General features: G+C 39.7%; 1 protein-coding gene across 1 annotated transcript in view; it reads right to left on the bottom strand.

The window, feature by feature from the left end:
• The window catches only part of LOC115109669 (kit ligand), a 42269-nt gene extending 30350 nt beyond the window's left edge, over nucleotides 1-11919 (bottom strand). The window contains exon 1 of the mRNA XM_029634870.2: nucleotides 11677-11919. Within this exon, the coding sequence (XP_029490730.1) occupies nucleotides 11677-11691 (15 nt within the window). The 5' untranslated portion in view covers nucleotides 11692-11919. The remainder of the gene's footprint in view (nucleotides 1-11676) is intronic.
• Between the last annotated feature and the right edge of the window lie 5036 nt (nucleotides 11920-16955).

Raw genomic sequence — 16955 nt, 5'->3', positions numbered from 1 at the left:
GATGTGTATGAAATGGTAAGCAAAAATTTTGAATTTGGTCATATGCAGAAATGTGCCTAACTGCCTTTTGAATTTTGTGTAACGGCAGTCGTCTAGAGAAGGAAGCATCATGCAAAAAAATATTGGCACGCTCCACTTACCAAGACCATTGATGTCACCTGCTTTTATAGTAAGCCTTGAGGTGGTACCACCCAGCATATCTAGAAGGGAGAGTATTTCATACCTAACCCCTCCCACCTTCTAGAAAGTGCCTCTAATCACAATTTCAAAAGTAGAGTTTAACTGTTAGGGGCAAAATAACTAGATTTACTACTAAAAGACCAAAATATATAAAACTTTTCCAACTGTCAAAATGAAGACCAGAATATATGTGTTTCACTCGAAGCCTAAAAGATTTGGTCTTCGATGAAAAAAAAGTTTATGGTGAAACTATTCCTTTTTAAATATAGACTACCGTTCAAAAGTTTAGGGTCACATAGAAATGTCCTTGTTTAAAAAAAAACAAACATTTTATGTCCATTAAAATAACATCAAATTGATTAGAAATACAGTGGAGACATTGTTAATGTTGTAAATGACTATTGTAGCTGGAAACGGCTGATTTATTTATGGTATATCGACATAGGCGTATAGATGCCCATTATCAGCAAACATCACTCCTGTGTTCTAATGGCACGTTGTGTTAGCTAATCCAAGTTGAGGCTAATTGATCTTTCGAAAACCCTTTTGCAATGTTAGCACAGCTGAAAACTGTTTCTGATTAAATAAGCAATAAAACTGGCTTCTTTAGACTAGTTGAGTATCTGGAGCATCAGCATTTGTGGGTTCTATTACAGGCTCAAAATGTCCAGAAACAAAAAACTTTCTGAAACTCGTCAGTCTATTGTTGTTCTGAGAAATGAAGGCTATTCCATGAGAGTAATTGCCAAGAAACTAAAGATCTCATACAATGCTGTGTATTACTTCACAGAACAGGGCAAACTGGCTCTAACCAGAAGAGAAAGAGGAGTGGGAGGCCCCGGTGCACAACTGAGCAAGACGAGAAGTACATCAGGGTGTCTAGTTTGAGAAATAGACGCCTCACAAGTCCTCAACTGGCAGCTTCAGTAAATAGCAGAGGCGGGACCAAGTCATTGTTTTACAAGTCCCAAGTCAAGACAGGCAAGTCCGAGTCAAGTCTCAAGTCAAGTATCAAGTCCTAAACAAGTCATAATGTGCTCTTCACCAAATGTAATACCATTTCATATTTTTAACAAGGGTAATAGTTAGTATTTTACATTCACGCAAATTATGAATGCTTTTAAAAATATCTATATTTATTACTTTCCAAATAAAAGTTATATTTCCATGGAAATACATGGGTAGCCATGATCTCTCTCTAGATGAATTAATTAAGCAGCAGAGTATCAGCAGGCAATCCAACATGGCAATTCACATATAAATATATCACCTACAACAGCCTTTGCCGTATGGAATAGAGAATCGAGTACAGATCTATATATTGCATTTCTATGTGGAAAACTATCTGAATGCGGTGCCTCAGATGAAATAAGCCTCCGTTCTTCATTATCAATAGAGAAAGCTCAAAACAGCCGACGACAGCAGAGAGAGGGATGGTGGGATTTGTGTGAAGCATAAACACAATCAGTGGGTTCAAGCACTCGCCATAATCAGCAGGTTGGGAAGAGTACACAACCATTCTAGGAGGCACTCCGCCACAAATGTGCTCATTTTGATATTTTCCAGCTCCAAACAGCGTGGTGGTGAGTCAATCTGCAAGTCTAATCTGGGCAAGCAGTGAGGAGTGCACATAATACAGGCTCCAGACATCAAAAGCCAACAAAAAGAAACCCATGAAACAAACAAGTTACACACACTCAAACACACAACCTTGTGTGATGGATAGCTGTCGACAATACTAGCCACGACTTACCGTTCTTTGTGCAGCTTCAAATGTCGAACAAAGTTGGAAATTGTTGCGCCTCCGTCTGTAATTTTCTTCCCGCATGTTTTGCAAGTTACAAACGGTTTTTTGTTGATACAGCATCGTCTTTATATACGAAAATAATATTTTTGGGTATCATCTTTCCAAAGGCTCCATCTGAATTCACCTGCTGACGTTCCTCTGCACTGCCACGCACAATTTGATTGGCTGCTGTCCGATTCAAACTGTAATGAAGAGTTGATGCACTGCACACTTTTTAATATAATCGTTTTTAATATTTGGGCTTGGGGATGGTATCAAGTCAGGTCGAGTCATAAGGCTCAAGTCCAAGTCAAGTCACGAGTCATTGGCGTTAAAGTCAAAGTCGAGTTGCAAGTCCTCATATTTGTGACTCGAGTCAAAGTCATGTGACTCGAGTCCACACCTCTGGTAAATAGTACCCGCAAAACACCAGTCTCAAGGTCAACAGTGAAAAGGTGACTCCGGGATGCTGGCTTTCTAGGCAGAGTCCTCTGTCCAGTGTCTGTGTTCTTTTGCCCATCTTAATCTTTTATTTTTATTGTCCAGTCTGAGATATGGCTTTTTCTTTGCAATTCTGCCTAGAAGGCCAGCATCGCGGAGTCGCCACAGTTTTCAACTGTGCTAACATAATTGCAAAAGGGTTTTCTAATGATCAATTAGCCTTTTAAAATGATGAACTTGGATTGGCTAACACAACGTGCCACTGGAACACAGAAATTATGGTTGCTGACAATGGGCCTCTGTAGGTATTCAATTAAAAATCAGCCGTTTCCAGCAACAATAGTCGTTTACAACATTAACAATGTCAACACTATTTCTGATCAATTTTATTTTAATAGACCATATTTTTTGCTTTTCTTTAAAAAACAAGGACATTACTAAGTGACTGAGAAATCCAACACGCGGCACCCCCTCCAACATTTCCTTGAAAATCAAATATCATTAATTACAGTAGCAGCGTCATAGACAGTGGGGGATTTATCCACAGCCACAGGGAAAAAGTAAACATAATTAACTATACATCCAACGGCTTGTTCTCTGCCTCGTACACATGTATAATCACACCCTAACTTTAGATTTGCCTACTTCTATTTCAAATCTACTGTTGACATCAATGCATGTCTAATGTGAAAACGCAGTGTAAATACAATCATCTGAGTTTGGATTCGGCTCATAATTTGCATTGATGGTCACACGCCTACAAATGGAAATTAGGCGGAAGACAGACATTACTACTTCACTGGAAATCACGAAGCTGTTTAGCCATGGAGAAAGTACAGAATCGTTCCTAGCCATGATTGGTTGAGATAATGAGGGGGCTGGTACATTCACGAGAGTATTTAATTACAAATATACTGCACATCCCCCTCCCCCATATTACAATTTGTGCCACCCATAAGTGAGAAACCTACATGCGAAGTATAGACCATATATTGTGTTCCCTACAGGCTATAGAAAATAACTATCCATCAGACCCCAGTCCTACCTACAGGTTATGAAAAATATGCTATTTTTGTATTTCTGCTTCAGGTTTCCTAAAGGAGAAAGCCTCCACTTCTATGTCAAAGAAAATAAAACAAAACCACTCTAGCAAATACTACAGTGATGTCTGCCAACATACAACAGTAAATACTACAGTATACAACAGTCTGCAAAAACACAACAGTAAATACTACAATCTGCAAAAACACTACACGTTTTGTTTGATGAAATGATTTATATTGGATCAAATACAACACATCACTGAGTAACTGCCTCCTTATTTTCAAGTATGGTGGTGGCTGCATCATGGTATGGGCATGCTTGACATTGGCAAAGACTGGGGAGTTTTTCAGGATGAAAAAATGTGGGATGGAGCTAAGCACAGGCAAAATTCTAGAGGAAAACCTACTTCTGTTTGCTTTACACCATACACTGGGAGCGAAATTCACCTTTCAGCAGGACAATAACCTACAACACAAAGCCAAATCTACACTGAAGTTACTTACCAAGAAGACAGTGAAAGTTCCTGAGTGGCCAAGTTACAGTTTTGACTTATATCTGATTGAAAATATATATTAAGAAAATTGTACTTAAACCATGATCACCAACACCTTGACAGAGCTTGAATAATTTTGAAAATAATTAAGAGACTTACAGCTGTAATCACTGTCAAATGTGTTTCTAACATGTATTATAAACTGGGTGGTTCGAGCCCTGAATGCTGATTGGAAGATTGTCGTAGTATCTCAGACAGTATACCATAGGTATGACAAAACATGTATTTTTACTGCTCAAATTACATTGGTAACCTGTTTATAATAGCAACAAAGCACCTCGAGGGTATGTGGTATATGGCCAATATACCACGGCTAAGGGCTGTATCCAGGCACTCTGCTTTGCGTCGTGCATAAGAACAGCCCCTAGCTGTACCCACCCCCGGGCCTTTATTGCTTTATTGACTCAGGGGGGTGAATACTTATCTAATCATGTCCATAAATTCTACCAAATACTAATTGAGTGTATGTAAACTTCTGACCCACTGGGAATGTGATGAAAGAAATAAAAGCTGAAATAAATCATTCTCTACTATTATTCTGACATTTCACATTCTTAAAATAAAGTGGTGATCCTAACTGACCTTAGACAGGGATTTTTACTAGGATTAAATGTCAGGAATTGTGAAAAACTGAGGTTTAAATGTATTTGGCTAAGGTGTGTGTAAACTTCCGACTTCAAAAGGTACAGCCCTACAGGTGATTGTTAGAGCCTATCCCCTGTATTACAGCCTGCATTACAGTCTCCTACAAACATGCTGCTGGTCAGTCAGGCTTTTGTTTAGCTTTAGGCAAAAGGGAAACAAATATTTCACTCAGTGCCGGTGCTTCACAAGTATTTCAAGTCTGGTCAAAGAATTCCTCGATCGTGATTTGCCTCTCTAATACCAGTCTGTGGGTAGAATGTATGGTAAAAAGTCATGACTGACAATAATGCTGTTAGTCTCAGCAGGGACACAGGTTGATTTAGCATACTTACAGACCATCCAGTCTGACCCATTTTACTAGAATTCTCAGGCATGTGAAGTCTAGAGTACAGGAGACATAGCACCCTATTCCCTTTATAGTGCACTACGTTCCCCCTATGGGGAATAGGGTGTAATTTGGGATGCAGACAGCCTACAACTGTGGCTGATATACTCAGCCTTATTGTGGTCTTGGAAAGCGTGACTACTGAGGCATTTGGGACCTTCGAGGAAGGTGGTCATGGATATGTTTAATAGTAGACATTAAAAAACAAACACCAAAGAGGTACAGTATGAGTAGTTTATCTGTCGATGAGCATTTCTAAAAAGCAATGCAGAAAGTTACGCACCTCACACATTTTCTTGATCGCCAAACATTTCACACATCCTGTTTCGTATTATACTTTTATAGCTATATTTATTTTTCAGCAGCAGCTGCAGACTATTGCACAATGGGATTTAAAAAAAAAGAGATGTTATTACTGTAGTTGACTTGATAAAAAATAAGCAAGAGGGAAATGAAAGAGGGGAATGTTTCCTCTTTTCTCTGAGCTACCGTACATGTGTCAAAACTGTGAGTGGCTCATTGGAGTCAATGAAGTTTTGTTCCTAGCGATAGAGTACTCTAGATTGATATAACCCGTTTTAGCAGGACATTGCCAATAAGGGCTTCCACACAACATGGAACAGGCAGAACATTTGCGTTACTATGAATTAACAGGATTTATATAATACTTTAATTTAACCAGACAAGTTATTGAGAACACTGGATAGACTGTACATCATAGGCCTACCAAAGGGTGCAACGTTTCACAGCGTGCATAATGTATTTGTCAGTTGCTGTGCTGAAGTTGCTGTGTAAATAAGAAACAGGAATGAAAGTCTTGATGTGAGAAGTTCAATTATACTAACTGAATCAGAGAAAAAAAGTTGTACTGACTAAAAGATTAGGCTACAGTAAAGTTCACACTGGAGGCTATGGCGAAAGTGAGAAACACCTGATTTCAGTTAGGCTCATATACCAAGTCTGGATACAAGGAAAGTTAGGATAAGGACTCTGGGTCTGCAACTGGATCCTGGACTTTGACAGGCCGACCCCAGGTGGTGAGGGAAGGCAACATCACCTCCATCACGCTGACCCTTAACACAAGTACCCAACAGGGGTGTTGGTGCAGTCCCCTCCTGTACTCCCTGTTCCCTCACGACTGTGTGGCCACGCACGGCTCCAACACCATTATCAAGTTTGCTGGTGACACCATGAATCCAGGACCTCTAACGGGCAGTGTGAAAAGAAGGCCCGGAAATAAACAGACTATTTTAGACTATTTTCTCTGCTGCCGCATGGCAAGAGGTACCGGTGCATCAAGTCTGACACCAACAGGCTCTTGAACAGCTTCTATTCGCAAGCAATACAACTGATAAATAGCTAACAGCTACAATAGCTACATGGACCAAATTTACCTGGCATCTTTGACCTTTTATTTAAGTATTTACACACATCACTCACACACACACACACAAACACTCCATAATTTGCTCACTCACACATTTATACTGACTCTACACACCCACTCACATGCAAGCTGCTGCTACTCTGTTTATCTTATATTCTCTTGCACATGTAAATATGCTATTGGAACTGACTTTAATATTTCCTGTATTTAGTATGCTTACTTAAATTGTGCATTTCATATTTCTCGTGTTTTTTGTTGTTGTAATACATTCAATATTGCATTGTTGGGTTTTGATTTTTTTTTTTTACAAAGGCATTTCACTGTACTTGTGCATGTGACATTAAAACTTGATATGGTAGGATCAACTTTAATGTCCCAGAGCAGAAAACTGTCTTAGAAACACACTGTAAAAACATTCCCTGTAAAGCTACTGCATTATCATGGCACCAGAGTTGCCTGCTTATACTGTAATTTTGCTTCACAGCAGAGATGCTATAATATATTTCACAGTACTATTTTCCTTACTGTAAAAACATACAGCATCCCTGCTGTAAATTTACATGGATGCTGTAATGTTTTACAGTAAGGAAAATAGTACTGTGAAATATATTATAGCATCTCTGCTGTGAAGCAAAATACAGTATTAATCTGGCAACTCTCATGCTAGGATAATGCTGTAAATTTACAGTGACATTTTCCCTAAATTCTAAAATTAAGAAGAACACTACATTTGAACATAAAATAAATGTATTCATATTGGTAACGTAAACAAATGAACATAATTGACCATAGAAGTTAGTTAACGCATGTAACCAGATAAGAGCATCACTAATCTAAAAACGATATTGTGTGCCTGTGGGGGAGAGAGAGACAAAGAGAGATGGAGTTAAAAATTGGGATTGGGTACAATCCTAGATCTATGATCAGGGGCAACTACTATGGGTAAGGGGGTTCCCAAGGAGGTGAAACACACAACGGGATAGTTTGGGCAGGAGAGCATCCAGAGAGAACTCAGCGAAGCATCAGGTGTTCCTCATGGGGCTCTAACAAGCATCCTCAGTTCTGATTTGTTAGTTCTTCTCACCCTTAATTAGGACATGTATAGAAAAATAAAGAATATGAGAGGCAGAGCACCAGGGCAGTTCATCTGTGGGCAAAAACACAGGTGACAAGGGGCATATCAAACTGGTGTTGTGTGCGTGCTTGCCTCGCTAAAGTTCTTCATTCAAACTCAGTAAACTCTTGGAACAATGGGGCAATGTCGGGGTTGAGAAAAAGCCTGCTGTTCTGGGCCACCTTTTCATGCACTTTGTCCCATCTTCAGGGTTCATCATCTTGGGTTGATTCGAATTTACAGCATATATCCAATATAGTTTATGAAATCAATGGAGTCATTGAACAAAAAATCGACAGCTAGATACACATACTTCAAACCCTTGCTAACTAATAAAACATTTCTGTAGCCTACACAATCCCACAGATTATTTACCAGACTCACATTTTCCTTTCTTTTCCACCAAATGTTTACGTACTACTGACAAAGTGAATAGGTTTACTAATACTGTAACATTACATGGCATTTTGGAGTCCATGTTGCTAGCTACCGCCAGTGACACTATGACAGGCTACAGCTGCCCAGTGCACCTTAGGTCGGCAGGCACCTCGATACACACTGGTGCACTGGTCATTCGCAGCGGCTTTAGAGTACAGCCCACGGTTTATGTGCAAAAAGTGGCTCGTCAAGCCTCCCAAAAAACATTGTGCCAGTAATATGGGTCACATCCTTTGAACTACTAGTAACATGCCATTTCTCTGTAGTAATGGTGAAAACATACCGCTTCATTGTCATTTCGGAGGTGATGCTTTTCTAGGTCACACAGCAAGATATTTATGAGCAATTTAGAGCAGACCAAAATTTCATGTGTCAACTTCAGCTAGCTAGCTAAGCTAAGAAAACATGCAGTGATTCAATTCAATAAAGATACTTATAAACAAGTCAAGGTACCTACCCAGCAGCTGCTGAAAATATTCTTCCACCACAGACGCTTCAAGAAGATATTTACTAAAATAGTCTGAGCTTCATGTGTCTCGCTCCTGAAACTGATTATTTTAATCTAGAGTAGGCATAAACTATTACTGTTAACAAAGTGTTTTAGAGTCATTGTTACAGCTGGCTTCCAATTAAAGTTAATAACAGTAATTTTCTGAATTTTACCTAGAATGCAATGCAATCTACAGCATTGTTTTAAAACATTAATAACAGTACTTTACTCTATTGTTTCACTGTTGAAATGACAAAAAGAGAGACTGTACATTATACACATAATACATACTCTGACGAGGAGTATGAATGACCGGACCAATATGCAGCGTGGTACATGTCCATGTTTATTAACACGGAACACAAAATAACAAGGAGAACGAACAAAAACGAAACAGTTCTGTCTGGTGACGACACAGAGACAGAAAACAATCACCCACAACTAAAATGGGGAAAACAGGCTACCTAAGTATGATTCTCAATCAGAGACAACAAAAGACACCTGCCTCTGATTGAGAACCATACCAGGCCAAACACATAAATACTACATAGAAAAAAGAACATAGACTACCCACCCCAACTCACACCCTGACCAAACTAACACAAAGACATAATAAAGGAACTAAGGTCAGAACGTGACACATACATAAGCCCAGTGGGGTCCGAAATTATTGACACCATTGATAAAGATGAGCAATAATGACTGTATAAAATAAATAATTCAAATACTGAGCTGTGTTGTATGCAAATAAATTGGTAAATTCTATTATTTTATACAATTGCTTAGAGAAAGAGATGTTGTTTCACTAATGTAGAAGTGTTTAGAAACAGATTATATTCTTAATTATAATAAAAAGTGACTCAAATGACAATACATTTACCATTCATTTCTATTGGGCACAAAATAATCTGAAACGCAACCAAAATTAATTGGAAATGCATCCAACAAGTCTATATAGTCACAAGTTTGATTTAGTCATTGTGTGCTAGGAATATGGGACCAAATACTAAACTTCACTATTTCATTGATAACTTATCTTTAGGGGTGTCAATTTTGACCTCTACCTTTGAGAATTCTTTATTATTTGTTAAACAAAATCCTTCTGAAGCAATTGTATTGTATTGTATAAAATCATTTCTCAATTCGAGCAAACAATACACCTCGGGATTTGAATGATTTATGTTATATGGTCATTATTTTATTATCTCTATCAAGGGTGTCAATAATTTCAGACCCCACCCATATTGTTAGGCTATTCAAAAACAGGATGTTGAGAGGCTGTGTAGAATACTGAAGTACAACAATTTTCCCCCCCATTGATGTAAAAATGACAAACATTTCTAAAGATGAGCATTTGGAAAGTATTCATACCCCTTGACTTTTTTCCCAACAAAATTACATTACAGCCTTATTTTAAGATGAATTAAATAGTTTCTATTTTTCTTTCCATCAATCTACACATAATACCCCATAATGACAAAGCAAAAACAGGTTTAGAAACTTTAGCAAATGTATATAAAAAAAACTGGAAATATCACATTTACATAAGTATTCAGACCCTTTGGCAGGGATTACAGCCTCGATTCTTCTTTGGTATGACGCTACAAACCTGAAACACCTGTATTTGGCGAGTTTCTCCCATTCTTCTGTGCAGATCCTCTCAAGCTCTGCCAGGTTGGATGGGGTGCATCAGGTTCAAGCCTGGCCAAAGAGTTCAATATTGGTTTCATCAGGGAAGAGAATCTTGTTTCTCATGGTCTGAGAGTCCTTTAGGTGCCTTTTTGGTAAACTCCAAGTGGGCTATCATGTGCCCTTTACTGAGGAGTGTGTCCCGTCTGGCCACTCTACCATAAAGGCCTGATTGGTGGAGTGCTGCAGAGATTGTTGTCCTTCTGGGAGGTTCTCCCATCTCCACAGAGGAACTCTGGAGCTCTGTCAGAGTAACCATTGGGTTCTTGGTCACCTCCCTGACAAAGGCCCTTCTCACCCGATTGCTCAGTTTGACCGGGTAGCCCGCTCTAGGAAGAGTCTTAGTGGTTTATTAAAACTTAATCCATTGAAGAATGATGGAGGCCACTGTGTTCTTGGGGGACCGTCAATGCGGCAGAAATGTTACGGTACCCTACAGACCATTCCTTTGACCTCATGGCTTGGTTTTTGCTCTGACATGCATTGTCAACTGTGGGACCTTATATAGACAGGTGTGCCTTTCCAAATCATGTCCAGTCAATTGAATTTACCACAGGTGGACTCCAATCAAGATTCAGAAACATCAAGGATGATCAATGGAAACAGAATTGACCTGAGCTCAATTTCGAGTCTCATTGCAAAGGGTCTGAATACTTATGTAAATAAGGTACTTTCTTTTATTATTTTTGTTGTTTTATAAATTTGCTAAAAATTCTAAAAACCTGTTTTCTCTTTGTCATTATTGGGTATTGTGTGTAGATTGAGGAAAACAAGTCATTTAATCAATTTTAGAATAAGGCTGTACCGTAACAAAATGTGGAAAAAGTCAAGGGGCCGGAATACTTTCCCAATGCAGTGTATGCAGTGTGCCAAAACCAATAGCCTGTATTAAACTTTCATTTCAGTACCCCCAAACCAAAAACCAATAGGCATGGCACATCAAAATACTGTACATACTGTCATGAATTTACAGTATGTTTATCATTGCTTATTACCTAAGGTTATAACCTTAAACCACAAACTACCGTGATTTCATGAAAGGAAAACGATTAGGCCCTACGCGCGAAAAGATTGTACATTATTGCACACAATTCAACATGGGCGCACTCATTGTACACATCATGGGATATGTGCAGGCATATAGGCCACTAAATGTCATTCGTGTGTTACTGTGATACGATATATGAGAAAATCTAGGATGATTAGGTGCCTGGTCAGTTCGGACACCCAAACATATTTACCGTTGGCATTTTCTGTTTGGCCGTATTGGAAAAATAGGGAGTGAGGTGCTTAACTTAACAAACGTTTCCAAAGACACTGACCACTAAAGGAACGGGCTTCATGTCAATGATATTGATGCATACTTCTCAAAATCTATGGACAGAAATAGGCCAATTCACACCTTTCGTTTTCTCACCTGCCACTCGAATACGCGCACCGCACCAGGCGTAAAATGACATGTAAATAAGACAGCCTATAACAAGAAAGTGAGTAAGAAAATGTTCAGTTCCAATGTTAACTTACTTTTGACTTCTTCATATGGAACGAGAGGAGTAAATCCAATGTATTCGAAACCCTATTTTATCTTACTTCTGCGGGGAGGAAAGGGGTTTTCATCATCCCGCGTGCACATATCCAATGCCCCAGTCAGTAGTATCCGAACAGGGAAAAAAATATTAAACCGCATAAAACTGCTGCAATAAGCTCTGTTGTATGGTATCCACACATCATAGCGTGCGCATGAAAGTGGACTGCGAGACCATTGTGAGTTGAAGGCTTTTTTTTTTTACAGGGCAACACCTTTTATGCGCGCTTCAAGTGCCGCCCACAGGAACCGATCCCGCCCGTCTGCTGCTCTACTATATGGAAAGCCAAAAGGTTCAAATCGTCTTACCAGGAACATGCATTAACACTTTAAATTTTTCACTTGCTTTCTTCAAATGCTTGTTATGGTCATTTTTGACCCCCACCCGCATCCACCAGAAGGCGCCACTTCAGCCAGTCAGCTCCCTGCCCCAAGTAGATGAGGGGAGAGGGCCCAGTAAGGGGGAGGCAACCCCTGGAGGGGTCCTAACCCTCGCCCATGGCCACCAGGTGGCACCACGCATTCTGCCAGTTCGCTGCATGGGCTTGGGCAACCCAAGGAAGGGTGGGGGAGTACCAGTTAAGGCCACCAGGGGGCGCCACTATATCCAGACAGTTCCCTGTCTCAGCTATAGAGAGAAAGAGTAATGCCGTATTTTTGCAAGCTTAACTCTGCCATGGTTCGTTCAGCAGCCTAAGACATAATAAATTGTATTTTTGTAGTTTATTTTAAATAATTCCCAGAAACAACTTATTTGGTAAATGTTATACGTTTTGTTCAATGAGATCATCTTCATCAGCTAACATCACATTTTGTACATTTTTATGCATTTATGTACTTTTTTTAAAGCACACAAAGGCTTCATAATTCATGAAGGTCATGTTAAATGACTGATATTATCTCATAGAACAAAACGTATAAGATCTCCTAAGCCCGTCTTAACTTCATACCTCACTACCATCATTACAATTTAGTAATATAGCAGACACTCTGGTAAAATTTTGCTAAATACGTATAACTCATTTCTCTGCGCCATCTTTTAGGATTTTCCCCACAGTAACACACATTTTCAGCCTGTTGGCCTTTTACATCAATATTTATTCCTTTATTGCATTGAAAAATCAATTCAGTTCCTCCACAATGAAATTAATGGAGGCCAACTGAAAAGTAGGCTGCTGTGACTGATTTTACACTAAATCTATGACGACTATGAACCTTTTCCAATGGGTCGACTTGTTCTGTGGTGTAGCTATTTGGTGTAGTTATCATCTAGGGTACCATGTGATAATAAAGCAAAGGTCCTATGTGGCTCAGTTGGTAAAGCATGGTGCTTGCAAAGCCAAGGTTATGGGTTTAATAGGCCGTCACTGTAAACTAGAATTTGTTTGTATATATAGTTGAAATTGGAAGTTTACATACACTTAGGTTGGAGTTATTAAAACTTGTTTTTCAACCACTCCACAAATCTCTTGTTAACAAACTATAGTTTTGGCAAGTCGGTTAGGACATCTACTTTGTGCATGACACAAGTAATTTTTCCAACAATTGTTTACAGACAGATTATTTCACTTATAATTCACTGTATCACAATTATAGTGGGTCAGAGGTTTACATACACTAAGTTGACTGTGCTTTTAAACAGCTTGCAAAATTCCAGAAAATTATGTTATGGCTTTAGAAGCTTCTGATAGGCTAATTGACATCATCATTTGAGTCAATTGGAGGTGTACCTGTGGATGTATTTCAAGGCCTACCTTCAAACTCAGTGCCTTTTTGCTTGACATCATGGGAAAATCAAAATAAATCAGCCAAGACCTCAGAAAAAAATTACAGACCTCCACAAGTCTGATTCATCATTGGGAGCAATTTCCAAACACCTGAAGGTACCACGTTCATCTGTACAAACACCATGGGACCACGCAGCAGTAAAACTGCTCAGAAAGGAGACGTGTTCTGTCTCCTAGAGATGAACGTACTTGGTGCGAAAAGTACAAATCAATCCCAGAACAACAGCAAAGGACCTTGTGAAGAAGCTGGAGGAAGCAGGTACAAAAGTATCGATATCCACAGTAAAACAAGTCCTATATAGACATAACCTGAAAGGCTGATCAGCAAGGAAGAAGCCACTGCTACAAAACAGCCATAAAAAAGCCAGCCTACAGTTTGCAACTGCACATGGGGACAAAGATCATACTTTTTGGAGAAAAATCCTTTGGTCTGATTAAACAAAAATAGAACTGTTTGGCCATAATGACCATTGTTATGTTTGGAGGAAAAAGGGGGACGCTTGCAAGCCGAAGAACACCATCCCAACCGTGAAGCACAGGGGTTACAGCATCATGTTGAGGCGGTGCTTTGCTGCAGGAGGGACTGGTGCATTTCACAAAATACCTCACTACCATCATGAGGCAGGGAAAATTATGTGGATACAGTGAAGCAACATCTCAAGACATCCGTCAACTTCTTCGATATAGGGGGCGCTCTTTTAATTTCTGGATGAAAAACGTTCCCGTTTTTAAACAAGATATTTTGTCATGAAAAGATGCTCGACTATGCATATAATTGACATCTTTGGAAAGAAAACACTCTGACGTTTCTAAAACTGCAAATATATTGTCTGTGAGTGCCACAGAAATGATGTTACAGAAAAAAAACAGATAAAAATACAATCAGGAAGTGCCTCATTTTTTGAAACCGCCTCATGGCAATGACTCCTTATATGGCTGTGGAGGAGCTAGGAGTCAGCTTACCTTTTCCACGTTTTCCCCAAGGTGTCTGCAGCATTGTGACGTATTTGTAGGCATATCATTGGAAGATTGACCATAAGAGACTACATTTACCAGGTGGTCGCTTGGTGTCCTCCGTCACAATTATTGCGTAATCTCCAGCTGCAGTATTTTTCAGTTTTCTTCTGATGAGAAGCCAGCTGCCACCACTGATAGATTATCGAATTAGATATGTGAAAAACACCTTGAGGATTGATTCTAAACAACGTTTGCCATGTTTCTGTCGATATTATGGAGCTAATTTGGAAAAAAGTTTGCATTTTCATTTTTTTTTATTAGCCAAACGTGATGAACAAAACGGAGCTATTTCTCTTACACAAATAATCTGTTTGAACATTTGCTATCTAACTGAGAGTCTCGTCATTGAAAATGTAAATGATTTTATTTGAATGCTTTTCTTGTTTTTGTGAAAATGTTGCCTGCCCCTGGCCCCCCAATGGTGGAACAAACTCCCTCACGACGCCAGGACAGCAGAGTCAATCACCACCTTCCGGAGACACCTGAAACCCCACCTCTTTCAGGAATACCTAGGATAGGATAAAGTAATCCTTCTCACCCCCCCCTTAAAAGATTTAGATGCACTATTGTAAAGTGGCTGTTCCACTGGATGTCTTAAGGTGAACGCACCAATTTGTAAGTCGCTCTGGATAAGAGCGTCTGCTAAATGACTTAAATGTCAATGTAAATGTGAATGCTAGGCTTAATGCTATGCTAGGCTATCAATACTCTTACACAAATGCTTGTGTAGCTTTGGTTAAAGCATATTTTGAAAATCTGAGATGACAGTGTTGTTAACACTTCTAGTTATAATTTTTCACTTGCTTTTTTCAATAGTCAAAAGTAATTTTACATGTGTTCTTTACACCTGTCTAGTGCACATTTACAGGTGATTGAAATGCTTGTAATGATCATTGATCACTTGCTTTTTTCAAGTGTTCTTTACACCTGTCCAGTGAGCATTTACAGGTGATTAGAACGCTTGTTATGGTCATTTTTACAGGTGTCCATTACACCTGTCCAGTGTACATTTATAGGTGATTAGAACGCTTGTTATGGTCATATTTAAACATACTCTTCACACCTGTCCAGTGTGCATTTACGTGATGTTAATGCTTTAACCCAGAGACTCTGTGTAGAGCGCCACTAAATACACCAAAAGAGGGCTGGGGATGACCCAGGGTGCAGGAGCCAATCCCCAGACAGGGGGGACAGAACCCGAGCCCACTACTACCAGGAGGTGCTACTTCATCCAGCCAGCTCCCTGTCCCAAGAAGATGGTGGGAGAGTGCCCTGTGAGGGTGGGGGGTGAAACCCCGGAGGGGTCTTAACTCCCGCCCAAGGCCTCCTGGGGGACGCCACTACATCCAGCCAACTCCCTGTCTCAGCTATAGAGAGAGATAGTAATGGCATATTTTTGCAAGCACTATCTCCGCCATTGTTTGTTCAACAGCCTTTGAATTTACCAAATAACTTATTTGGTAAATATAGGCTTAGGAAATGTTTTGTTCAATGAGATAATCTTCATCAGCTAAGCATTTACACTATCGGTCAAAGGTTTTAGAACACCTACTCATTCAAGGTTTCTTCTTTATTTGACTAGTTTCTACATTTTAGGATAATAGTGAAGACATCAAAACTACAAAATAGCACATATGGAATCATGTCGTAACCAAAAAAGTGTTAAACTAAACAAAATATACTTTGCATTTGCGATTCTTCAAATAGCCACGATTTGCACACTCTTAGAATTCTCTCAACAAGCTTCACCTGGAATGCTTTTCCAACCGTCTTGAAGGAGTTCCCACATATGCTGAGCACGTGTCTGCTTTTCCTTCACTCTGCAGCCTGACTCATCCCAGAACATCTCAATTGGGTTGAGGTCAGGGGATTGTGGAGGCCAGGTCATCTGATGCAGCACTCCCCTTCTTTGGTAAAACGAATAGCCCTTACACAGCCTGGAGGTGTGTTGGGTCATTGTACTGTTGAAAAACAAATGATAGTCCCAATAAGCCAAAACCAGATGTGATGGCGTATTGCTGCAGAATGCTGTGGTAGCCGTGCTGGTTAAGTGCATCTTGAATTCTAAATAACTCATTGACAGTGTCACCAGCAAAGCACCCCCCGCACACCATAACACATCCTCCTCCATGCTTTACGGTCAGAAATACGCATGCAGAGATCATCTGTTCACCCACACTGCGTCTCACAAAGACACAGCGGTTGGAACCGAAAATCTAAAATTTGGACTCCACAGCATAGGACACATTTCCACCGGTCTAATGTCCATTGCTCGTGTTTCTTGGCCGAAGCAAGTCTTCTTCTTATTGGTGTCCTTTAGTATTGGTTTCTTTGCAGTGGTTCGGCCATGAAGGCCTGATTCACGCAGTCTCCTCTGAACAGTTAATGTTGAGATGTGTCTGTTACTTGAACTC

The sequence above is a fragment of the Oncorhynchus nerka genome, linkage group LG25, assembly GCF_034236695.1.
Source record: "Oncorhynchus nerka isolate Pitt River linkage group LG25, Oner_Uvic_2.0, whole genome shotgun sequence".
Classification (NCBI taxonomy): Eukaryota; Metazoa; Chordata; class Actinopteri; order Salmoniformes; family Salmonidae; genus Oncorhynchus; species Oncorhynchus nerka.
This window is presented reverse-complemented; position numbering and strand designations above follow the sequence as displayed.